Source organism: Corythoichthys intestinalis, chromosome 2 (assembly GCF_030265065.1).
Source record: "Corythoichthys intestinalis isolate RoL2023-P3 chromosome 2, ASM3026506v1, whole genome shotgun sequence".
NCBI lineage: Eukaryota > Metazoa > Chordata > Actinopteri > Syngnathiformes > Syngnathidae > Corythoichthys > Corythoichthys intestinalis.
The window spans coordinates 8,406,942-8,433,690 of record NC_080396.1 but is presented as its reverse complement, the minus strand read 5'-3'; the positions used below and the strand labels follow the sequence as shown (position 1 = coordinate 8,433,690).

Here is a 26,749-nt window from a genome sequence, read left to right as displayed (position 1 = left end):
AATGTGGCCCAAACACAAATCAACATTACTTCAATCAAAAAGTTGCTTCAATTAAAAAAAAAAAAAAAAAAGAGATCAAAGAAAAATGAATCAAAGAAAAATAGCTTTCACATGCATTTTTTCGTTGTTGTATTTTTTTGAGTTTCAAATAAATGTTTACATTCAAAGACTTTTTTTTTTTAATTCAAGCGACCAATTTTTTTTGGTAAAAAAATATATATTTTGATTGAAGCAACTTTTCTTTTTTTTTTTTTAATTGAAGCAACTTTTTTTTTGATTGAATAATAAAGACCGAAATCTACCTCCATATGGCTCAACCGAGGGGATACAATTTTTGACTGGGGTAACTACATTGGCACGACACCGGCGGGCGTACCAAATTCAATGGATGATGATCTTGGCGAAAAGTATTGCCTAAGCAGCCTGATTTAGAATTCCCCTCAAGAATTATGGGAAACAAAAAATGCTCATTGCCAATGTATTATTTTAAATATTCTTATAAGTTAATTTTATTGCTGACACTGCATTTTGGGGTCATCAACATATTGTCCCCACCCCCATTTCATTTCATTTCATTTTTTTTTAAGTGAAAGAGGAGGTAACAACGCAAAGATTAAAACTTAGAACTAGGGCTGTCAAAATTATCGCGTTAACGGGCGGCAATTAATTTTTTTAATTAATCACGTTAAAATATTTGACGCAATTAACGCACATGCCCCGCACAAACAGATTAAAATGACAGCACAGTGCCATTGGCCAATTGTTACTTGTGTTTTTTTGAGTTTTGACGCCCTCTGCTGGCGCTTGGGTGCGACTGATTTTATGGGTTTAAGCATTGTGTAATTATTGACATCAACAATGGCGAGCTACTAGTTTATTTTTTGATTGAAAATTTTACAAATTTTATTCAAACGAAAACATGAAGAGGGGTTTCAATATAACATTTCTATAACTTGTACTAACATTTATCTTTTAAGCGCTACAAGTTTTTCTATCCATGGATCCCTTTAACAGAATGTTAATCATGTTAATGCCATCTTGTTGATTTATTGTTATAATAAACAAATACACTACTTAATACTTATGTACAGTATGTTGAATGTATATATCTGTCTTGTGTATTATCTTTCCATTCCAACAATAATTTAGAGAAAAATATGTCATATCTTATAGATGGTTTGAATTGTGATTAATTACGATTAATTAATTTTTAAGCTGTAATTAACTCAATTAAACATTTTAATCATTTGACAGCCCTACTTAGAACACATCAGTACTAGATGAATGGGATACCATACGCGGTGCCCAGACTGCCGTTAGTACTACATCCAATTTTCTTTGGATGGGGAAAGCGTGTCCGTGGGTGGGCACTGCTCACCCCTGCCCCACCCGGTAACGCCCCTGATAAGACCTATTTTGAGTGTGATTTCTTTACAAAACACCTTGGGTGGGTGGATGAGGAAATTTTACAGGAATGTTCCGTAATAAACCTTCAAAATAAAGCTACATTTGTAACACCTCCCTATTGACTAGCATTTAGCAATGTATTATCATTACTTTCAAACACATTTATAATTTCTAATTCCACCTAAATGTGGTTGTCAGCCAACTATAGGAAATACGTCCCTAAAAGGTCGAGGGAAAACTTTTATTCTGAACATTTGACCAAAATTTGACTGCTTACGTATTTTGCGTTACCAGGAAATACAGTCTAGCTTTTGTAACATTTTTTTAGGGGAGGAGGTTGTTCGTCGTCCTTGTAAACGAAATTATTATTTTTTTAACCTCTTTAATTGCACGTTCCGGTCAATCTTGTAGTTGTTTTCTGTGTGTCCACGACGTAAACGCGCAGGAAGTAGTTGGTTACGCAATGCCCGTGAGTCGTGACACTAGTACTACTGACTGACTCCGGGTAGCGTTTTAGTATTTAGCTAGCCGGTTAGCGCATGAGATAGGAGAAAGCTAGTGTCGTGTCTAACTTTTGAAGTGCCTTAACGAGTGACATATTCTGCCTGGTCCAAATGGCGTCACTGCTGACAGCATTCCGAAGAATGGCTCACGCTGGGTTACGTGAATATGCGCGGAAGACGACAGTAAATTGTAGTGCTTCGAGGCTGACCGGGCACAGGAATTTCGTCACGGGATCGCATCCACTCAGGTAGGTCAATGGACCCGCTTCCAGCGTAAACATCCCAAATTTGTGTGACGAAATAACCTGGACCATAAGGACGTAGGTTTGGTCTCAACATTAGTAGGGACGAAAGAACAGCTTAACCTTCATGGACACTTTTTAGCTGGGGACGGAATATTATTAAGACCAAACAGATTGGGTGAACAGGGGTCAGAGCGACATTTCTCACGAATATGAATGGATAGGCTTAATGACCAATGCAAAATAAATCTGTATTGACTAATATTAACTTTCATGTGTATTGGTTCGGGTGATAGACCGTTCGATTCAAACCTTCGTTTCAAAAACTACTAAAAAAAATATTTTGAAAACCTCCAAAATGTCTGGATTTTATTAGCAAATTTGAAATGAAGGATTTATACATGAATTATATTTACAGAATAAATACAAACTTGTTAATAATATATTAACTATCCAGGGATGCATTTTTTTTTTCATAAAATCACTCAACATTGTCTAAATAAAATTAAATAACACATAAAAATGGAGCTTTCCTTCTGGTAAGACACTACAGGTAGTCCACGGGTTATGACTAGCATACCTGTCAACCAGGGGTGAAAGTGGCTAGAATTTCTTGCCGGAACTCCCCGACGTGAAGGTCGCCACGGAGCCAGAAATTTTATTTTTTTCATTTATTTTTTTCATTTTTTGGGAGCGGGGGTCAACCCTCTTATACTGCTGAAATGCAAAGAAAACTGTTTTAGCACAGTTATTTCTATAACCAGGGTTGAAAGTGGGCCAGAACGGTTAGGAACGCAGTTCCGGTATAAGATTCAGGGCCGGAACGGAGTTCTGTTACATGGTGCTTTGATTCCGAAAATATGACGGCAACTGTCAAAAGCAATGTAAAAAAATTTTTTTGAAAATGCTAAGCTGCCACACATGCATTTCATCTCCAAGAAGAAAACAATCTACCAACATCAGATTTACATACACAAGTGTTGACAACAAGCATAATAAAGTGCTTGTGTAGCGTAAATTAATTATATATATATGAATAAAAAAAATAATCGTAATTAATCGCAATTCAAACCATCTATACAATATGCCATATTTTTCTGTAAATTATTGTTGGAACGGAAAGATAAGACACAAGATGGATATATACATTCAACATACAGTACATAAGTACTGTATTTGTTTATTATAACAATAAATCAACAAGATGGCATTAATATTATTAACATTCTGTTAAAGCGATCCATGGATACAAAGACTTGTAGTTCTTACAAGATAAATGTTAGTACAAATTATAGAAATTTTATATTAAAACCCATCTTAATGTTTTCGTTTTAATTCAATTTTTTAAAATTTTCAATCAAAAAATAAACTAGTAGCTCGCCATTGTTGATGTCAATAATTACACAATGCTCATTCATGGTGCTGAAAACCATAAAATCAGTCGCACCCAAGCGCCAGCAGAGGGCGAAAAAACACCAAAAAACACAAGTAATCTGTTTGAGCGGGGCATGTGCGTTAAATGCGTCAAATATTTTAACGTGATTAATTTTATAAATTAATTACCGCCCGTTAACGCGATAATTTTGACAGCCCTATTCTGAATGTATGTTACTTATATCTTTATTATTAAAAAAAAAAAGAAAGTAAATGTTTACTTTAACTTCAATTTTAATATACATCCTATGTTCTTAAGTAGTTAAAATTGAGATTTGGCATTTAGTATGTGAGGAAATAAGGGAAAATAAAAATTAGGAGATGGAGGTTGGGGTTATTGCTGTTTTTGTTAACTTAATTTTGAATGAAAATCAGTTTTTGTATGTGTTATAGAAATAACTGTGCCAAAACAGTTTTCTTTGCATTTCAGTAGTTTTAGGAGGTTTGCCCCCCCCCAAAAAAGAAACAAAATAAATTAATAAATAATTAAACATTTCTGGCTCCGTGGCGACCTTCACGTCGGGGAGTTCCGGCAAGAAATTCTAGCCACTTTCACCCCTGTCTATAACACAAACAAAACTGATTTTCATTCAAAGTTGTACTTTTTCAATGATTTGCAAAATGCAAGTTAACAAAAACAGCAATAACCCCAACCTCCATCTCCTAATGTTTATTTTCCCTCATTTCCTCACATACTAAATGTCAAGACCAAATTTTAACTACTTAAGAACATAGGATATATATTAAAATTGAAGTTAATGTAAATATTTACTTTTTTAAAATAATAATAAAGATATAAGTAACATACATTCAGAAAAATAAGTACAAATTACTAGAGTGAAATGGAGTATATTTTGAATATCGCGCAAACATTGACCTTTTTAAATCATAAGGAAATGAATAAGGCTAGGTTCATACTACAGGTCTAAATGCACAAATCCGATTTTTTTTCCATATGTGTTTTTTTGGCTTGCCCGTTCAGACTGCCTTTGTCCATTGAGACCGTTCAAGTATCACGCATGCACGCTAATTCGCAGTCCGAGATGCGCTCAGGAAAGAGACCCGCATGCGCAGAAGCATCAAAACAAATTATACACGCTAGCTTTATGTCATTCCAGAGTGATCATATTTTGATTTCCAAAAAGAGGACACAAATAACAGACATTAATAATCCCCGTTTAGCCTTATATTCAAAGTTTATATGGACTGATAGAACGCATACACGCACACACATGAGCCTTGACGTGTGTGCGTGAAATGACGTAGGTGCATCAGTTTGCCCCGACTCGGCCATGTGTGCAATAATGAAATATTGCTAATTCGGCACACAGCATGAAAATCGAAAATTGTATGGCTTATTCTTTTCCTCATTTTATTTTTTTATGACTGTGGTCAAGCCCGCTTCGTGCTTAAAAGCAGAGTTCAAGCTAGGCGCTAATGCCTACATGGCTGCCGTCCTCCGTGCCTCATGCTCTTTGCTGACGTAATTGCTGCATGAATTCCGATTTGGGACTCTTGACAGTTCAGACTGCCAGTCACGTTCTGAAAAAATGTGGCCCAGATCGGATTTGGAACACATACGAAAGTGACTCAGATCGGATTTGAAATGGTCCACTTCTATGCGACTTGTCCCGTTCAGACCGTCAAGTTAATGCCTGACTCGAGTCGGAAAAACACGAAAAAATTGGATTCGTGCATTAAGACCTGTAGTATGAACCTAGCCTAAGTAGCCTAACATAAATGAACAAATATAAGTCCAAAGTGCACATTGACAGCTAAGATGTTCTGAAATCCCCATCAGATTAAATAAAACTAAATATGATAAACTAGCCTCCTCAACCCTTTCATTGCTCTTAAAGATTTGATCCATTTTATGTTGCATTGCCTTTTTTTGTCGCATCAATTCTTCAAATTCAATTTTTTTACATAGCGTTTTGACAGTTGCTGTCATATTTTCGGATTCAAAGCACCGTGTACCGGAACACCATTCCGGCCCTGAATCTTATACCGGAACAGCATTCCGGCCCCGAATCTTAAACCGGAACTGCGTTCCTGACCATTCTGGCCCAATTTCACCGCTGCTGTCAACGCGAGGCCATTGGCATTTTTACAAATAGTGACGTATGCCCTTACAAATTGGTGACTAATCTCACAACGTCGTATGTAGCGTGCAATATGAACCAAAAATAAAACTCAATTTTTTAAAATACTATGAATTTATTGGTAATATTGTAACATATAACCTGGTGCAATCAAAGAACAATATCGTCAGCTACATCATGATTACTAAAATTTAACAGTGACTTTTGTTGTAATTGTATGTACCACTTTTGGCAATTTCTATCATGTCTTTTGATGGCTACACTTTAGGTCGCAATTCAGTTTGACTTGAAGGTAATTCGTTAGTGTGTCCAATTATAAATTAAAAAGGTCAATTGATAAAATGTCTGTCTACTTTCGACATGTGAAAGTTTTAAAACTGTTTCATCATTTAAAGAGAGATTCAAGTCAAGTTTTTGCCGATTTAGGAGTATTTTAGATAAAACGACAGCAATTTTTGCCGGTCGTCGGTCAGAGCATCGACACTTGGAATCGAAATTTAAAAATTTGAACTGTTCCGGGGAACAGTTAGTCCAGTATCCAATTAATGCTCGATGCCTAACCCTACTTAACATTGTACTTATGTTCCAATTTGCTGATATGTTTTGAAAAATAAAAACCCTCTGCAATGGAATTTTTTTTTTTTTTTTTTTTGAACCTAGATATCTCAAAGTAAAAAATTTTTTAGCTGTAATTGCAATACCGTGATACTGTGAAACTGTGATATTTTGGCTTAAGGTTATCATACCGTCAGAATATCATACCAGCACATGCCTAGTTATGACGTACTTGGCTTGCGCAATTTCGACTTTACGACACCGGAGTCTTGTCCGACATTTTGTTTCTCATTGTTTTTTTTGGGTTTTTTTTTTTTAATCACATAAACAGTACCTTTTTGTACCTCATAGTATCTTATTTGTTACTTTACTTTATTAATATGACGTGTTCTGTCCTCACTACACGTGAAATTGTTCAGCTGACAGTTTGTAAAGCTGCAACACACATATGTACATTTATGTTCAAAACAACACACATTTTAACAACAAAACACTTGACATAGAAACATCAAACGCCCATTTGGTCTGATCGATATTTAAATTTTGTAGATTAAATTAGCCTAATTTTCCTAACAAAAATCCACTATCTTAAATGCTACGTATGCTAACGTATTTACAATTCTCATAGCCAATCGCTCACACGTAACTCCACTAATTGAAGCTGTAAACCTAATTACAAATGCATACACAAGCATATATTAGGCCAAACCAGAGCGCAGCTGTCCTTTATCCATGTCAGTCTAGAGTCTGCTCCTCAGTCATAAGGAGACAGTCCAGCCAGACCCAACGCTGCCACCAGAGGGCAATGTAAAACTAAAACTAGACAAAATGAATGAGTTTTCGTCAACAAAAACTAGACGAAGTTAAACACATTTTGAAATGACTAAAATAGGATTAAAAGTCTGAATGTATGTACAGTGGGGAGAACAAGTATTTTATACACTGTCAATGGGAAAACCCATTGGCAGTGTATCAAATAATTGTTTTCCCCACTGTATATATGGATGGGAAAATACTTTTGCTTTTTACTTGTAAAGTACATTTTAAAGCAAGTACTTTTATTTGAGTACCGTATTTTTCGGACTAGAAGTCACAGTTTTTTTCAGTTTGGCTTGGCTTGGACACATGTGTGAAATTATTAACATATTATTATATCATTTCACATGTTATTTTGGAGTTTGGGAGGGACACTGATGGTTTGGTAAACTTGTTAGCATGTTCTTTATGTTATTGTTATCTGAATAACTCTTAATTGCTATGTTAACATACTGGCCAAGTTCACATTTTGTTGTTCATGCATCATGTAACATTATCATACTGTACACTTATTCAGCATCTCGTTCTCTATTGGTATTTTTATTTTAAATTGCCATCCATTTGGATTTTATCAAGTAAATCTCCCCCCCCAAAATGCGACTTATATGTTTTTTTCCTCTTCGTTGGGCATTTTATGGCTGGTGCGACTTATAGTCCAAAAAATACTGTATTTGTTTTCTTAGATACTTGTACTAAGTATTTTTTTGCACCTGTATCTGTACTTTGACTTAAGTAAAAAAATAAATAAATAAATACTTCATCCACCACTTCTCCTCATCCAGCCCTAATTGCGCCTCAATAAATAAATAAATAAAAACAATGTCAATTAAAAGGCAATGTCTTGTGCTAGGAAAAAATCATCTCACCTCTTACTGTCCATAGGGCTGGACTGGATTAAATATTACCAGTATAATATTTCACAAGGGATATAAACCCCCGAAATAATGGTTTAATGCGCTTAAAGTGGAATTTAAACATGGTGAAAACACAAATCGTTCTTAGATAATAATTATTTATAACTGTATTGTGTTTCGTCTTTTGTTTTTAAAAGGTTAGTTATAAACTATCATGACAAAGAAACTGCATAATAATTGAATTGAGAAAATGTGTGCTTCCACCAACTGATATTTTATTGCTAGTGAAGGTCATTATTGACACTGAAGAAAAACCTAAAACATGAAATAAACATTAAACTTGACTGGTTAGATTTTAGACATCTTGTTAAAATTTGACATTTGACCTCATTAGGATATGAAACATTATCACATTTTTTAGAACACCATGTACTTTAGTTCAGTGAGTGCAAGAACATCTCTTAGCTGAAAGTGTTTTTTTTCCCATCACATCTCGTCACACTTCTGGGAGGATTTTGGGGCAAGGCGGCTGCGATTAAGAGCAAGGTTGAGAGAAATCTGCTCACAAGTTCACTGCCATGTTGTCTTTGTTCTACATGGGAGGTTGCTAGAACCTTGAGTGAGTTAAGCTGGCAATACAAGCTTGGTCATGTGGCTCAAGGCTGCAGTCATCCATCATTCTTGGGTTGGGGAGGGGGTTGGAAGTCTAAAGGCTAGTTTAGAAAAATAAATATATTAAAAAAAAAAAAAAACTGAAAAAATTAACATTGCGATATACTTTATATTGCCAAGGTTGCATTGGTTGCAACGGTGCGCCTAACTTTTTTCATAAGGTGCACCAGCACAAAAGGTTAAGCGCACCCAGATTTTTCATTGGATTACCTTTAAAGCCTACTTTTGATTAGGGCTGAAACTAACGATTAGTTTTATAATCGATGAATCGGGCGATTAATTAAACGATTAATCGGATGAAAAGCACTTTTTTCAATTACCTTCACAATTTTACTTGAAGTTGTTTTAGGCATGTTTTAAGTAACAATGACGACAGAATAGATGAGTGTTTTCTTCAAAAGTAATATTTTATTGCAGCTTAACTTGTCTACAACTGTACTGTTTTAAGTACATAAAACGTGTTAGTTTTTTAATAAAGGTTCTGTGTCTAAAAAATAAGAATTTTGGTGAACTTGTTAGAATGTTCTTTATGCTTTAGTTATAATATATGAATAACTTAATACCTATGGCCACGTTCGCGTTCTGCCTTTGGCAATGTGTGCTCAATTGTATTATTTTTTATATTGAAATGCATGCTTTTAGTTTGTGGTGCTTTCACACCCACGTGGGGGTACACTTGAACGTGTTTACGTGAAGAGGAGCGCTCACACGCCAGAAGACCGACGGCTACGTAGCTCTGAGTGGGCGAGGTAGCGAGACAGAAACAAGGCTGTGAACCTACGTTCATTGTTTATGCTTGTTAAATATCTCTACAGAGGCGACGCCTGTGTGTATCATCTTTTCTGTTGTTGTTGTATGTTTTCCACCCACGATCGGACACTTAGAGCCAGTTGTGTGGTTGTTTGAACGATGCGCTATGCTAGCGAACGCATGCTACCCGTTTGTGTCATGTCATTGCTGTAAAAGCACCTAATTATCATTTATTTACGTCGATGCGAACCTGTTTGGTATCGAGGACGAAATCGATTCAGCAAATTATATGGACGTTCAGCATCGTCATTTGGGACTTTAGCCCGCTGAATAGCCAGGACCGAGTCGTAGCGTACTGGTGAGGACAGTATATTCGCATTTCGCTGTTCATGCACTGTACACTTATTCAGCATATTGTTCTCTATTGTATTTTTATATTAAATTGCCTTTCAAGATGACATATCTGTTCTATGTGTTGGATTTTATCAAGTAAATTTCCCCCAAAAATGCGACTTATACTCCGGTGCGACTTGTACATGTTTTTTTTTCTCTTCGTTGGGCATTTTATGGCTGGTGCAACTTATACTCAGGTGCGACTTGTAGTCCGAAAAATATGGTAATCATAATTAATCGCAATTCAAACCGTCTATAGAATATGCCATATTTTTCTGTAAGTTATTGTAGGAATGGAAAGATAAAACACAAGACGGATATAAACATTCAACATACTGTACATAAGTACTGTATTTGTTTATTATAACAATAAATCAACAAGATGGCATTAACATTATTAACATTCTGTTAAAGCGATCCATGGATAAAAGACTTGTAGTTCTATAAAGATAAATCTTAGTACAAGTTATAGAAATTTTATATTAAAACCCCTCTTAATGTTTTCGTTTTAATTAAGTTTGTAAAGTTTTTAATAAAAAAATAAACTAGTAGCTCACCATTGTTGATGTCAATAATAATTATGGTGCTGAAGCCTGAAATCCATAAAATCAGTCGCACCCAAGCGCCAGCAGAGGGCGGAAAAACACCAAAAAACATAAGTAACAAGTGGAAATTACACTTTGCTGTCATTTTAATCTGTTTGTGCGGGGGATGTGCGTTAAATGTGTTAAATATTTTAACGTGATTGATTAAAAAAATTAATTAACGCCCGTTAATGCGATAATTTTGACAGCCCTAGTTAACATTCAATTAAACCCGAAAAGAAAAGGGCTGACAGGAGAAGCCGAAGCTTAGTAATCCATGTACTGTGTTGACATGTCTTCAGCAAACTGTTTGCGGGCTTTTTTGTGTACCATCTTCAGAAAAGGCTTCCTCCTGGGGTGACAACCATGCACACCAATTTGATGTAGAGTGCGGCGTATGGTCTGAGCTCTAACAGGCTGACCCCTCACCTCTTCAATCTGTGCAATAATGCTGACAGCAGTCCTGTAACGAGTCACATGACATTTTGGAAGGAAAATGACAAGCAGTACTCAATTTGGATGTTTAGGGATGTACGTAGTTTCTATGGGGTTTACTCACTTTTGTTGCCAGGGGTTTAAATAATAATGGCTATATTTTGAGTTATTTTGAGGGGAAAATGAATGCGCTCTATCATATAAGCTGCACACAGACTACTTTTCATTGTGTCAAAGTGTCATTTTGTCAGTGTTGTCCCATGAAAAGATATATTTAAATATATGCAGAAATGCGAGGGATGTACTCACTTTTGTGATACACTGTATATGGTCTATGGCCATCATTGGCAGCCAATTCCCGGCAATGAGTTAACTGTTCCGCCATTTTACATCAGTTCCTGTTTATTTTCGATCACTTTCCTTTTCCTTTTTTGGAGCATTTAAGGGTCACTCCCTGTTGATTATAGGGCATTTACACATACCTGTCAACCCGAGGCCGTTGGCAATCATACAAATAGTGACGTATGCCCTTATAAATTGGTGACTAATCTTACAACGTTGTATATAGCGTGCAATATGAAACAAAAATAAAACTCAATTTTTAAAATGATATTAATTTATTGGTAATATTGTAACATATAACCTGGTGCAATCAAAGAACAATCAATATCTTCCGCTACTTCATGATTACTAAAATTTAACAGTGGCTTTTGTTATAATTGGATGTTTTTGCAATTTCTGTCATGTCTTTTGATGGCTGCACTTCAGCTCGCAATTCAGTTTGACTTGAAGGTAGTTCGTTAGTGTGTCCAATTATAAATTAAAGGTCAATTGATAAAATTAACTTATCGATGCAATCTTTGAGTCTGGGAACATTTCTAATGCTACTTCTGAGAAGTGATCGGCAATAGTTGCAGGCAAATTGTGTTCTCAACAAATTGGGAGAATAAAATCTCCACTTTTGTCACTTTTCATTCTGCAGACTTCATCTTTATGACCAGTGTTGTTAATCTTACTTTAAAAAAGTAATTAATTACAGTTATAAATTACTTCTCCCAAAAAGTAATTGAGTTGGTAACTCAGTTACCTGAATGTAAGAGTAATTAGTTACTTGGCTAAGCAACTGGTGTTACCTTTCATGTTAATTTTTTTTTTATTTTTTTATTTTAATTAAAACAGTAACCTTTGCTATGTTTGGAAATCATTTAATGTTGTGAATCAACTGTTAAAGTTGTTAAAATTGCTACCGTTTTTGCATTAGTTCCCTTCTGTCTACTTTCGACATGGGAAAGTTTCAAAACTGTTTCATCATTTAAAGATGGATTCAAGTCAAGATTTTGCCGATTTAGGGGTTTTTAGATAAAAAGTTACTTAAGTTTGCTAAGAAGGTTCACTACAATGGAGCCTTTCGGAGAAGTCTACTGCTTCAAAATGGCGGCCGTTTATTATCTGTCATTTCGCATGTAGTTCTATAAGCATGTGATATCTAGGTGTAGATTGTAGGCTGTCTGCTACAGTCAGGAAATATTGGAGCCACCTAGCCTAGCATCGTGTTTGCTACAGCGTCACAACAAACACTATTCTCTCTCAGTGTTTCTGGCTTTTCTCACGTCATTCAACCAACGTAGTAAAGCATCGTAACGCACATTGTCTCGTTGCCGAAACGGTGACAAAATCCGAACGGAGAGAGAAAAAAAAACATAACGCACGAAAAACGTACAGATTTTGAATGTACACATATACATGGCGTATACATTTAAAAATCAGTGCTCACTTGTACAAATTATACCGAAACCGTACGACTTGACAGGTATGAATTTACAGGTCACGTCCTGTTGATATTGGGAAAGGACAAGGAAGTGACTCAAGAATGTCCCCAAATCAATAGGAAGTGACTCAAAATTAACATGAAGGACCCTGTTGTAAATGCCCTAAAATGATTAAGAAGTGACCTGTAAATGCCTACAAAAGACTGGCTGTGAATGCTCTGGTTTCAGTGCCATTGACGGCACTAGATGTCCAATCCAGTCAAAATGAATTGGTAGTCTGGCACTGTCAATGGCAGCCAGTGAGCTAATGTAAACACTATTCCGATGGAAGATTTTGATAGCGACCTTTTGGTTCCTTTTTTGTTTAGTTTTTTCAAACATTGACACCTTTTTAAAATGATGTATTGATTCTTGGTGGGAGCACATGGATAACCTTTTGGGCTACAAAGTATCGCAAGATATCACTTTCTTGATATATTGTCTCACCCCTACGCAGAACCATTTTATTTGGACTTCCCTCAATTGGTGCAGGAGAGACTTTTGATGATGATAGAAATGTTTTCTCAATATTTCTGGTCAGGATTGGCTCAATGTTCATTTCCTGTGCAGGTCAGAAAAGGTGACGGTCCACTTTATCAATAGAGACGGCGAGAAGATAACGGTCGGGGGCTCTCCCGGGGACTCGCTGCTTGACGTCGTCATCAATGAAGACCTCGACTTTGATGGCTTTGGTTTGTAAACGGCCTAACTTGCCCGACATGTTAGTATACAAAAGGAGGACCCATCTGTAATTGATCAAATGTATGTTTGGACACAGGAGCGTGCGAGGGCACGCTAGCGTGCTCCACTTGCCATTTGATCTTTGACGAAGACGTCTACAAAAAACTGGGCCCGGTCACAGATGAGGAAATGGACATGTTGGACTTGGCGTACGGCCTGACTGACACGTAAGGACAAAACCTGCTGTGGTGGAGTAGTTTTTTCTTGATTGATCTCATTGAAAATCGTACCCGATCATTTTCAGAGGATTGGAATCGGGATAGGGGGAGAGAAGTGGGGTTTTATTTTTATTTGTTGGATCGCTGCCAGATCCCCCAGTCAAATTTGGATTGGATGTCGATCGCCGTCAATGGCAGTAAAACATGAGCACTCAATTATGGCTGCAGATATTTATTATTTAGAGAATCGATTAATCTATCAGTTCAAATAATCGAGTCATCGGATTACAAAAATGTAATGCATTGCAGATTATATTTTAGGAGATGGAAAACAAACAAGTTATTATGCTTGCAATAACATCTATTTTGGCTTGCTAAAATTGCACTTTCGAAAGCATTAAATGTAAATTTCTTCAAACTGTGCAAAACTGCACTTTCATTTCACAAGACCAAAAAATTACATGAAAATAAATTGAAATACCTGAGCTTAGTCTCAAACAGTATTAAAAATAACGAAATGTGGGTCTAAGTAAAACAAAAAAAGAACAATTGACTAACTTGCATAAAAGTTTGCTAGCTTAAATGCTATAAAACACTAACAAAGTACAGTAAGTAAATTCTTGCCTGTTTTTTCTCTCCGATTTCAGATCGCGCCTGGGTTGCCAAATTTGTCTGAGCAGGTCCCTGGAGGGAATGGTGGCCCGCGTTCCAGAGACCGTAGCAGACATCCGACAGAGTCAAGATGGCTCTGCGTAGCGGCTATTTCTTGGCGATGGTAGGTGGGCTGCCTGAACGTGCACAAGGAATCAACCGCTGGACGCTTAAGAACGGCCGTAGTGTTCACGTAACCAGCCACTGTCCTGTTTGAACGGACCTGGCGATCAGAATGTTGACTGAGATGCTAGCATTGTAATTCTGCCATGTGTCATCTCCATCCACTTCGACCTCTTTTATGTAACCATAGCATTTTATTATAAAATTGTACATAGAACACATTTGTGTATAGAGAAAGCTGATAATAAAAAGAAAAAGTAAGTCAGTGAAGGTGATTGGTTTGTCATTGACCCATGTCGTTATTTGTAGCAATGACACGGAAGAAAATGTGCTTTGAGTCACAGTCGTGGTGGGAAATTGGGTAGTTCAGGATACGATACGATTTGCAAAAAATTGCTCACGATAACGATCTCACAATATGGCGATATAACAATTATCGAAACATGGGTCAGGAAATCATTATAAGATATTCTACAATACAACTAATAAAAAGAAACAGCTATTTTCATCCTTCCGCAATGAATTGGAGTTTTATCACTAGTAGACGTCTAATCCGTTTGAAGTGGGAGGGATGGCAGCCACCTCCTAGTTCAAAGGGATTGAATGTCTTTGGCTGTCAGTAGCAGCAAATGTCAGGCAATGAGTTTATTTCCTGTTTATTTTCGGTCACTTCCTGTTGATTTTCGGTGTCTGAAAAGGAAGTGACACATGAATGTCTCCAAATGAATAGGAAGTTACCTTTAAATAACATAAAATGAGCAGGAAGTGACCTGTGAATGCCCATAAAAGACTTGCTGTGAATGCTTTTGTTTCAGTGCCATTGACGGCGCCAGACGTCCAGTTCACTTATAATGAATCGGATGTCTAGCGCCGTGAATGGAAGTCAGTGAGCTAACGTTGACACAAACCTAATGGATTTTGGTAGCAACCTGTTGGTTCCTTTTTTTAAAAAAGTGACACCTTTTTAAAACAATGTATCGATTCTTGGCAGGAACATATCCATTTCAGCTACAAAGTATCGCGATACCGTGTGTCACAAAAGTGAGTACACCCCTCGCATTTCTGCAGATATTTAAGGATATCTTTTAATGGGTCAACACTGAAGAAATGACACTTTGATGCAATGAAAAGTAGTCTGTGTGCAGCTTATATAATAGAGTTAATTTATTTTCCCCTCAAAATAACTCAAAATATAGCCATTAATATCGAAACCCCTAGCAACAAAAGTGAGTACACCCCTCAACTCCAAATATAGCCATTAATATCTAAACGCATGGCAACAAAAATGAGTACACTCCTTAGAAACTACATCCCTAAATGTCCAAATTGAGTACTAACGGCTATATTTTGAGTTATTAGGAGGGGAAAATAAATCTATTATATAAGCTGCACACATATTACTTTTCATTGTGTCAAAGTGTCATTTTGTCAGTATTGTCTCATGAAAAGATATACTATCTGCAGAAATGCGAGGGGTGTACTCACTTTTGTGATACTGTCTATCACGTTTTTGATATACTGTCCACAACCCAATTTCAAAAGCAAAACGCCAGAAGACGTTTTGTATCGAGACAGACCTTACATTGCCAAAACAACACTCAGGGGCAGTTTACATGGCGACTCTCCGACACAAAGACGCAATGACTGAGCTGCGGACTCGCCTCGCGTGCATATGGTGTCGGTGAAGACGAAGACGAAAAATTCTGAATGCTGCCTCCAAACTGGAAGAATCCGATTGCGGAGGGTTGAGGGGGGCTTCCTCGGCATGCATATCAAAGGCTCCTGCGGCGCGAGACCGCGCTGTCAACGTCAGCACTCGTACACGTCACATTGGGCGTGTGCAGCGGTTCTAGTAAACATTAAAAACAGCAAATATGGTGGAATGTCGGCTTTAATTTACTGTTTTAAAAATATTTTTAAATATGTTGAACGTTTCAATTTTTGTGCCTTTTTGAACAAAAGAAAAATGACATTGCTTCGAGTGGGCGGGGATATTTTTTTCCGGGCTGAGGGAGCTTGGTGGGGTCAAAGTGCATCATTCTCTGGTACCCAGTAAATCTGCACTGCCCCCTAGGGCCTGGCATGAATACTACATCGTTTTCATGCGGAATCGCGGCATTGTTCAAATGGAGACGCAAATGCAAATTTGAAATTTTTCGTATTCTCGGAGAGTCACCATGCAAACGGCCCCTAAATGACACTATATGACTTAATTCTTGCTATATTAAGATTTCTATCTGGTAATATTGCGACTTTCCTCTCGTATTACAATTTATGACTTCATTCTAATGATATTGCGACTTTTGCTGAGCCAATGAGTTAATAGCTTTCAATTGTTTTATTACACTCCAAGTCAACTATAAAGCTAATCACGCATACAGCAAGTCCCCGGGTTTGGCGTCGTAACTAACCCTTTAAGTACCGCTAAATACCCCCTAAATCTCAAAATAACTATCCAAAACCATGCATTATATGTCATTGTACTGTTCTTGCCAAGACGTTGGAACTAAGTCCTAGCTAGACAGCGAGCTAAACTCCAAAATGACTATGTCAGATGTCTTTGTGGTTTGCTGACTTTATTTAGCGACTCCTAACATCAACACTTGCAGAATTAAACTACAATAAAAATGAAATTAAATCAGTTTATTTTCGATGACAGCAATTCAAATTTGTGTTTATAACTAGTTGCTAATACAGCAATAACAATCCAGACAAACAACTCGCATGGAACAGTTCGCGTCTGCACATCATCATAAATAATCACATAAGCTCAACCGAAGTCTTCGACCAGAATTGAAAACGCACAATAAACAGTACAAAAGGTGTTTTATATATACAAGTGTTGCCTCTGTAGATACTTCACAAGCAACAATTGTTGCAGCAATAATCTATCTCCTGTCTCTTTCCTTGTCACTCGGCTGCGCGACTTCTTCGTGGGAGCTAATGCACTCTTCCTCGTGTGTGCGCGTGCACAAATACGCTCTTCTTCGTGTATACATGTGCTCTTACTTGCGTGTGAAAGTACTACCTGCTGTATGCTTCCGGCGTCAAATTAAAAGCATGCATCACATAAGTCAACATTATTTAAAAAAAAAAAAAAAAAAACACGGCTGGAGGAAAAAATGGCGGGTGAGAATCGTAAAGTTGTTTGCAGGCTTAATGCTAATATAACGCATAATGCTCGTCGCCATTTGTATAAAAACGAAGTTAAAAATAAACATGCAAATCAAGTTTAAATAACTTATGTAAAGGATCAAGATTCGACGAAAAAAATCAGGTTAAAAAAATGGTGAAAAGGATCAGATGATATAGAAAAAAAAAATCCACAAAAATCAAGTTTGAAAAATTGTGAAAAAAATCGAGATCAAATTTTGATCAGCTTGTGCAGCCCTCCACAGCTAAGTGCTGTATGGTTGAATGTCCACCAGGTGGTGTTTTTTCTTTTTTAAGCAGGCATGATGTTACTTAGGACATGTCTACACCTAGCAGTTTTTTTTTTTTATATTAATCAGATTTTGTTGCGCTGCATACTTCAAACTTCTCACCCCAAATGATTGTCAGTACTCACAGTAGATAGCGCCAAACCTTTTTCTAAAAGAGGGAAAAAAAGTTAAGAACTTTTATTTTTTTAAGCTTGCAATCAAGTATCAAAACTCACAAAAGTCAAATAAAGCAAACTAGTAAACAAAATAGAATATAAATCAAACAATTGCCAAATTGGGGGCCCCCTAGTGGTCAGGGGCCCTAAGCAGCTGCATAATTTGCGTATAGGCTGGGCTGGCCCTGGTTTCATGTGTGACGTGAGGACAAAGTGTGTCGGTTATCAGTGTCCACATGATGGCGCCAGAAACGCAGAATTCGCACTTCTTCCCTTTCCCCGTCATTCTTAAGAACCCTGGTTTAAATGTGCGTGTGGATGATAGGCCAAACCGAAGAAAAAGATCTTTTTGCCAAATACCCTGCTACGTGTGGACATGGCCTGAAATCTGAACTACCATTAACAGTACAATAGATGCCTACAGAGCCAATGTTATCCCCAATTTTGTACATTAAATCCATAATACTACAATTGTGGAAGCAGTAGTCCTAATAGTGCTAATATTCATCCCTGCCAGGTGTTTTTGTAATGTTGCCGGATGCAGGGTTTTTCTCCAAGCTGTCCGGGTGAGTTAAAGATAATCTGCGGTCTTTCCTCAGCCAAGAGTTAGGGTGGAGGCTCCTGCAGTTTTTCAAAGTACCCAATTTCAAATTCTCTTTGACTGGACACTCTTTGCGACTCGTTCCCGGCTCTTCATAACCGCCCGAACTCTGAAGATGGCTCTGTGTCGGCGCAGGGGAGGTGGGGTTAGAGGACAGACTGGACGAGCTGGTGTCCACGGCTGACCTGTACTTCTGCTGATACCCCGACTTTGAGGTACTCTCGCGTTTGTCCTCATCCTCGTCGGCGAGGCCGTCAGTGCTCCCGGAGTAGCGTGGCTGAAGCTTTGCGAAATACACCAACGCCGGCTCGGAGCGCCGACGCTGTCGTCGAAAACTGTGCAAGGAAAGGGAGTCCAAGACGGAGGTGGACGAGTCCACGCTGGGCGCGTCCTGGATTGGCCTGCTCACTCTTAGAACCTGGTCCGTGTCCTGCTCGTAGTCGCTGAACGTGAGGACCGAATCCAGGCTGCCCGGTTTGGAACGGAGACGTCTACCGCAAAAGCTCGGAGAACCGCAGCTGCTGGTATCCAATTCGTTCTCGAGACTGTCGTAGGACGAGTCAGTCAAAGGGTAGGTCCACTTGTCTGATAGCCAGGGGAAGATACACACAGAATGAGCAGTTATGTAGACAAAATATTGATGTAGATGCTTTTCAGGTTTGAGATAAGGCCCAGTCTTAAAGACCAAATGTGAAGTAATTTCATAACATGCCAAATAGAGTCACAATTAAAGTAATTAAACATTGTCCAACAAATAAAACATGAAAAAATAATGTACATGTTGTATATTTGACAAAATAATCGCGTTTCCGAAGTTCGAGCCTGAAAGGGGACGAACCCGGAAGTGATACGTCACACCGAGAACAGCGATGGCAGCGCTCCATACGGCCGCCATACAAAGCCCTTCAAACAATGATGCAAACAGCGATATAAGCGATAGATCGAGCGCGAGGGAGGAGATCCAACTTTTTGAAGAGTTGGAGGAAGAAGAGTTTGGAATTTTATGTTGGACCTAACATATATTATCCAGACGCTAATCAGGATGCAAACAATGTGCCTAGACTACCTGACATGGAATGGAGACAAGACCCATCGAGATTACAAGATTGGTAAAATGTAGGCTGTTATTTTCATGATTTGAAGATGCAGGCATTTGCACACAATTTTATGTTTTTGTCTATCTGATGACATTGTTTAAAAATAATAATAATAATCAGACTTCATGTTCATTTTGGCAGATCCGGCAGCTCTCGTGCATATAAAATAATAATATAAAAACGTTGGGGGGAAAGAAGATGAGTCGTTGATGGCTTTCTCCACTGTATTGTGGCAACAATAAGAAAACAAAATAATAGCAGACTGCCGCCACATTCAACCGCGAAATTTTGCTTCTCGCTGATCTCCCCCTCGCCTCCTACTACTCACAGCTCTCCAGTCCCAGCGTCTCTTAAACGGATCGTGCATAGTGTCTTGTTATGAGCTTTTTGTTGACAAAGGTATCGAACACACGACGGGCTGACAACTTTGTTTCTTTATTAACACATGGAGCTAACAGTACGAACACAGCTTGGGGCTCTCGGCAGACTGTGCGGAGCGATAGATAGAGCCTGTGCCTCTCTATCACACTCTCGCGTCACGTGACCAAAACAAGAGTAACGTTGCGTGCACTTCAGGGTGCCTCGAAAAACATTATACAGTGGGGCAAATAAGTATTTAGTCAACCACTAATTGTGCAAGTTCTCCCACTTAAAAATATTAGAGGCCTGTAATTGTCAACATGGGTAAACCTCAACCATGAGAGACAGAATGTGTGAAAAAAAAAAAAACAGAAAATCACATTGTTTGATTTTTAAAGAATTTATTTGCAAATCATGGTGGAAAATAAGTATTTGGTCTATACCAAAAGTTCATCTCAATACTTTGTTATAAATCCATTGCTGACAATAATGGAGGCCAAACGTTTTCTGTAACTCTTCACAAGCTTTTCACACACTGATGCTGGTATTTCGGCCCATTCCTCCATGCAGATCTCCTAGAGCAGTGATGTTTTGGGGGCTGTCGTTGGGCAACACGGACTTTCAACTCCCTCCTCACCCTGTGGCGTCAAAATGATAACAAGAACGGTGAGCAAAAATCCCAGAACCACACAGGGGGACCTAGTGAATGACCTTCAGAGAGCTGGGACCACAGTAACAAAGGCTACTATCAGTAACACAATGCGCCGCCAGGGACTCAAATCCTCCACTGCCATACGTGTCCCCCTGCTGAAGAAAGTACACATCCAGACCCGTCTGTGGTTCGCTCGAGAGCATTTGGATGATCCAGAAGAGGACTGGGAGAATGTGTTATGGTCAGATGAAACCAAAATAGAACTTTTTGGTAGAAACACAGGTTCTCTTGTTTGGAGGAAAAAGAATACTGAGGTGCACCATACCCACTGTGAAGCATGGGGGTGGAAACATCATGCTTTGGGGCTTTTTTCTGCAAAGGGACCAGGGCGACTGATCTGTGTAAAGGAAAGAATGAATGGGGCCATGTATCGAGAGATTTTGAGTGAAAATCTCCTTCCATCAGCAAGGGCATTGAAGATGAGACGTGGCTGGGTCTTGCAGCATGACAATGATCCCAAACACACAGCCAGGGCAACAAAGGAGTGGCTTTGTAAGAAGCATTTCAAGGTCCTGGAGTGGCCTAGCCAGTCTCCAGGTCTCAACCCCATAGAAAATCTGCGGAGGGAGTTGAAAGTCCGTGTTGCCCAACAACAGCCCCAAAACACTGCTCTAAAGGAGATCTGCATGGAGGAATGGGCCAAAATACCACCAACAGTGTGTGAAAAGCTTGTGAAGAGTTACGGAAAACGTTTGGCCTCCGTTATTGCCAACAAAGGGTACATGACAAAGTATTGAGATGAACTTTTGGTATTGACCAAATACTTATTTTCCACCATGATTTGCAAATAAATTCTTTAAAAATCAAACAATGTGATTTTCTGGGGTCTCCACATTCTGTCTCTCATGGTTGAGGTTTAACCATGTTGACAATTACAGCCCTCTCTAATACTTTCAAGTGGGAGAACTTGCACAATTAGTGGTGGACTAAATACTTATTTGCCCCACTGTATCAGAATATTACATATGAAAGAGTTGGAGATTTGTTGATGCACTGAGAAGCTGGACCAACAAATCACACTCCTGACATTTAAAAAAAAAAAGAAAGAAAAAAAATTTGCGGCATCTTGGGAGCAAGCAGCCAGGATCAAACAGTATTTCAACATGCCAAAAAGACTTGCATTTACTGTATATTTTCAAAAAGAAGGAAGATGGTTCAAAACGAGTCAGAAAAGCACTTAGAAAAGAAAGAAAGAAAGGAAAGTGGGCATTTGCGTTTTGTTTTCAGCACCATTTTTCTGCATAATGTAATGTCCGTAACTGGGCGCGGGCCCGTGAAGGGGCCATCGGACAGCAGAGTGGTGACGTAGCGGGAAGTGAGGAGAAGAGTGCGGCGTGAGAATGAAGTTGGCATGTTGCAGCAGTCCGCTGTTATTTTTGTTATTTGTTATTTAACTTTTGCCACAATAAAGTGAAGGAAGCCATCATTCACTCCTCTCCTTTCTATTTCCCTATTCGGGCTATTACAATATGTTCCGGGACCTGTCCACGTGCCGTCATCCCTGCTCTGTCATATGTACTTTGCGTTCCGGCACCTTATGATTTACAAATTAAGCACTGTTCCACAACAGTTGGCAGCTCCGCTTTGACAAAGTCATCAGTCATCTATCCAAAAATCACACTTTTTTGCAAATCCTTGATCACAAGCAGACCGGTTGAGGAAGCAGGCATCTTCAAAGTCTTTGTAGCAGAGAACACAAATCGATGATGGCGTGAAATTCTTTCGCTTAGTGCGAACAAAAGATGTCCATTTACGTGCCCTGCTATCCTTCAGCCACTCATACAACGTTTCTTTAGATTGAAAACAATACATCACCACACACCGCCGTGGCATCTTACCGAGAAGCAATGCAACAATACTGTGTGTATTTCAGACTTCCCTCGCAGTTCTCGGTGTGACGTCATTTCCGAAGATTGTCGAAGAAAAGCATTTTCGTTGTCAAGGACGTTGCTATTGGTTAAACAAAGAATCTGGAAGGGTTCCGTTAAAAAAAAATAACGAGAATATGCTTATAATTGTTTAGCCATTGATATTATTCAAAAACATGGTTGGCCAACCTTACTTCACATTTGGTCTTTAAAGCCTGTTTCACACTTGTGACTGTTCTAAGAATTTTCTGAAACGGGCCAAGAAGTTTCCACATATAACCAGTGTTGTTAATAATGGCGTTACAATATAACGGCGTTACTAACGGCGTTATTTTTTTCAGTAGTGGGTAATCTAATTAATTACTTTTCTCATCTTGGCAACGCCGTTACCGTTACTGAGGACGGAAAGGCATGCGTTACTATGCGTTACTATATTGGTCGAAAAGTCTGAGGGAGTCGGACTCACCGAGACGACAGAGCAGAGCAGGAGCGGGGAGGACGCAAGAAAGTTGTGACGCCGAGCAAACGCGATGCTAGGTAGCTCCAATAATACATGTTGTAGCCGATAGCCGACAAACTACGCCCGCATGTTATGGTAGATATGGTAGACATGGTCGATATCACTTGTACTGTATATAGATATAACTAGATGTAAAATGACAGACATGGCACTAAATGCGTTAGTAGACAGCCGCCATCTTAAAGCAGTAGGCTTTTTAGGAAGGCTCTGTTGTAGAGAACCTTCCTAGCGAACCTAAGTAACTTTTTATCTAAAATACTTCTAAATCGGCAAAATCTTGACTTGAATCTATCTTTAAATGATGAAACAGTTTTAAAACTTTCATATGTCGAAAGTAGAGAGAAGGGAACTAATGCAATAATGGGAGCAATTTTAACAACTTTTTAACAGTTGATTCAGGGTAAAGGGTAAATTAGGGTAAAGAATTGGGCTCGGGCCAATTGTACCAAAAACCTCCACAAAAAACTTCACATAGTGTGGCCAATGTTTTTTTTTTTTTTTTTTTTTTTTTTTTTTTTTTTTTTTTTTTTTTTGAGGGGAAAAAAAAAAAAGGTAATTATCACCAATTACTTTGCCAAGTAACTAATTACTCTTACATTGAGTTACTAACGCAATTACTTTTTGGGAGAAGTAATTTGTAACAATAATTAATTACTTTTTTCCAGTAAGATTAACAACACTGCATATAACCCTCAGGGGCCAAGTGTTGCGAGGACCTTTGTTCAGTGTTTGTTTTGGTCAACAAGGCAATATGCAGATTATCCTGCATGTGGCAGTAAAAACGTCTTTGCTTGACACTGTCTAGCAAAGATGAACCGGTATAATTCGTAATCACTTTATTTGAAAAGCCATTTTAAACACAAAAAGCAACATTAATACAGGTAGTCCCAGGGTTATGACGTACTCGGCTTAAGCGATTTCGACTTTACTTTCGATTTTGTCTCCAGTCATTTTTTTTTTTTAGTCGCATAAACAGTACCTTGTTGACAGAACAGAATTGTTGACAGAATCTTGACAGACTTAATCCCCTTTGTTTTTATTTTTAATTAAAAATATTATTTAAAAAAAGGATGACTACCATCTTTTCCTTATTTCCTTTTTGCGTGTTTCTAGGCAGAATTGATATAAAATTTAGGGCGGTCAAAATTATTGCGTTAACGGGCGGTTAATTACGTTAAAATATTTGACGCAATTAACGCACATGCCCCGCTCAAACAGATTAAAATGACAGCACAGTGCAATGCAAACTTGTTACTTGTGTTTTTTGGAGTTTTTTCGCCCTCTGCTGGCGCTTGGGTGCGACTGATTTTATGGGCTTAAGCACCCATGAGCATTGTGTAATTATTGACATCAACAATGGCGGGATACTAGTTTATTTTTGGATTGAAAATTTTACTAATTTTATTAAAATGAAAACATTAAGAGGGGTTTTAATATAAAATTTCTATAACTTGTACTAACATTTATCTTTTAAGAACTACAAGTCTTTCTATTCATGGATTGCTTTAACAGAATGTTAATAATGTTAATGCCATCTTGTTGATTTATTGTTATAATAAACAAATACAGTACTTATGTCGTATGTTGAATGTATACATCCATCTTGTGTCTTATCTTTCCATTCCAACAATAATTAACAGAAAAATATGGCATATTTTATAGATGGTTTGAATTGCGATTAATTACGATTAATTCATTTTGAAGCTGTAATTAACTCGATTAAAAATTTTAATTGTTTGAGAGCCCTAATAAAATTATATTATAATAATATTATATGTAACTTTTTCAACTTTTAAAGGGTACCACAGACTTAAAGACTTGTAGGCTCTAATACGCCGCAATTGTTCTCCTAGACACCTTTACATATATTAGAAACACATAAAATATTGCCATTGATTTAAAAATCTATAATATTTAGTACATGTTTTGACCTACGTAGGGTGCCATGTTTTACGCGCGCAACACACGCTGGGGATGATGACACGGTTGGGTTGAACTAGGAGAATAGCTGTGCTCTATACTAGCAAAGCTAGTATAACGACCGGCATGATTTTGTCACATTCTGCTGCTGGTCAGATTGTTTTGTTACAGAGCTGTGGGATGAGTTCCTGACGTCGTACCTGCATCTAATTCCAGCTCATCAGCAGTGTCTTTAAACCGATCCGAAGCGGCTTGCCGAGATATTGACTTGCTTCCATTTGACAGTTTGTATTCTCGATTCCTTCGTTGCTAGTTGCATCCTTGCCTTGGTTTTTCCGTCCGTCTGCCTCTCACTGCGGTTTTCCATTGGTTTTTAAAAATTGTATTTAATTTTTTTTTAATGATCCCGACCTACCGTCACGAACACTTTTTTGTCTTCCTTTTCGCAATCGCGTGTTTTGTGTGTGCTCAATAAACCCTTGTACGCAATCCCTCTGCTAATGTTGTCTGCATTTGGGGATCCAACCCTGCTTCCGCATTTGCGGACCGTTTGTTGGTATTCATCTGAGGACTTGAGTTACTGATTGCAGCTAATAGAGCGATAAACAATACACACACTATTGCTGTAGAAAAAACATGGTCCTTGCGGTATTAATGTTACTAAACAGTGTGGTCTTGAACGCTACCTGCATGCAGCAAACGTGCTTTAAGTACAAATAAAGTACACAAGTCCTCTTATATCTCAATGTGCAATATAAGGCGTCATTATAATCTGTTAGCCGGAAAAATAACACAAATAGCCGGCAATAAAACTAAATTTAATTGAGTCATTCATTGGTTTTCTGTGTCGCTTATCCGTCTTTCGCATTTATTACGCCATATTCATGTTCCATATGTATGTTTATGATGTACAGTAACTTGTTTATTTGGCACCTTTTGGATAATGAGAGGCCAACTGAATGTAAAAGAGTGCTTATTCACCTCTACAAAAGTTTTAAGAGCAACATCTGATCAGGGCGCAAAATCTGAGAACACCAGCAGGACAATTATTAATCTGGACAGCGCTTTTACATGACAAAAACACGTTGGTTTGTGACCTGGTTCTGATTGGCGGACCGACCGGAACCCATTACATGTCTCGGTTGAGGCCAACTGCATCAACGTTTTCGTGTGCTTTGATGCACGAGCTGTCTGCAAAAGCAAAAATAATCCAACTGCTGTGATTCACTGTATATCCTAATCATATGTAAAGCACACAACTGCTCTGGAGGCTAACGATCTCCACAGTTATATTGGAAAACATTCGATCGCACCATGAAGATCTGCAAGCAAAAACTGGACAGCTGTCACTGTTACTTGACGAACTTGCTACATGAACACTACCGGTTTTGTCCTATTCTCATCTCGTCTCATCCCGTCTTTCCTGTTAATTTTGCTTTTGCTGCTCGTTTTGGGAAATATCATCAGATGTCCAATCCGTTTTGACTCGAACCCTCCAGACATTATTCAGTCAAACATTTGATTTGAAGTACCGCATTCCTGGACGTGGCGTCTCGGTGGCGAGCCTCCAAACATTGAGGACGGTTCTTCTCCGACAATTGGTTGGCAGTGTTCTATCATAAACTTCACCAAGTCGCAAACCTGCAACAAACCACATGAACATATCAATTAAAAAAGGTCACTAAGATTCTTAAACCAGGGGTGTCAAACGTATCAGGGCCCAATCTCCAACCCCTGGTGGGGTTGTTCTGCCTGACAGGCACCTTGATAATCATTCATACTTTACATACCAGAATCACATACTTTTATTTTGACATTGGTGCTGTAAAACCAGAAATGTTCTGA

At 38.2% G+C, this 26,749-nt stretch overlaps 2 protein-coding genes across 4 annotated transcripts in view; one reads left to right on the top strand and one right to left on the bottom strand.

The window, feature by feature from the left end:
* Nucleotides 1-1,704: 1,704 nt before the first annotated feature.
* On the top strand, nt 1,705-14,498 carry fdx1 (ferredoxin 1). Its single transcript, XM_057855820.1, has 4 exons — nt 1,705-2,158; nt 13,126-13,247; nt 13,334-13,463; nt 14,102-14,498. The coding sequence occupies exons 1-4, from the start codon at nt 2,022-2,024 to the stop codon at nt 14,208-14,210; spliced, it is 498 nt and encodes a 165-aa protein (XP_057711803.1). The 5' UTR covers nt 1,705-2,021; the 3' UTR covers nt 14,211-14,498.
* A 2,115-nt stretch (nt 14,499-16,613) lies between these two features.
* The window catches only part of LOC130905437 (rho GTPase-activating protein 20-like), a 52,736-nt gene continuing 42,600 nt past the window's right edge, over nt 16,614-26,749 (bottom strand). For all 3 annotated transcript variants that reach the window (XM_057818852.1, XM_057818860.1, XM_057818843.1), the window contains 2 exons: nt 26,437-26,545; nt 16,614-19,012 (listed from right to left, as the gene is read on the bottom strand). In XM_057818852.1, coding sequence (XP_057674835.1) covers nt 18,324-19,012; nt 26,437-26,545 — 798 coding nt within the window. In that variant the 3' untranslated portion in view covers nt 16,614-18,323. The remainder of the gene's footprint in view (nt 19,013-26,436; nt 26,546-26,749) is intronic.

Coding starts and splice junctions, on each gene's coding strand:
- fdx1 (XM_057855820.1), top strand. CDS start 2,022: ATGGCGTCACTGCTGACAGCATTCCGAAGAATGGCTCACGCTGGGTTA. Junction 2,159..13,125: donor ACGGGATCGCATCCACTCAG/GTAGGTCAATGG, acceptor TTTCCTGTGCAG/GTCAGAAAAGGTGACGGTCC. Junction 13,248..13,333: donor CCTCGACTTTGATGGCTTTG/GTTTGTAAACGG, acceptor GTTTGGACACAG/GAGCGTGCGAGGGCACGCTA.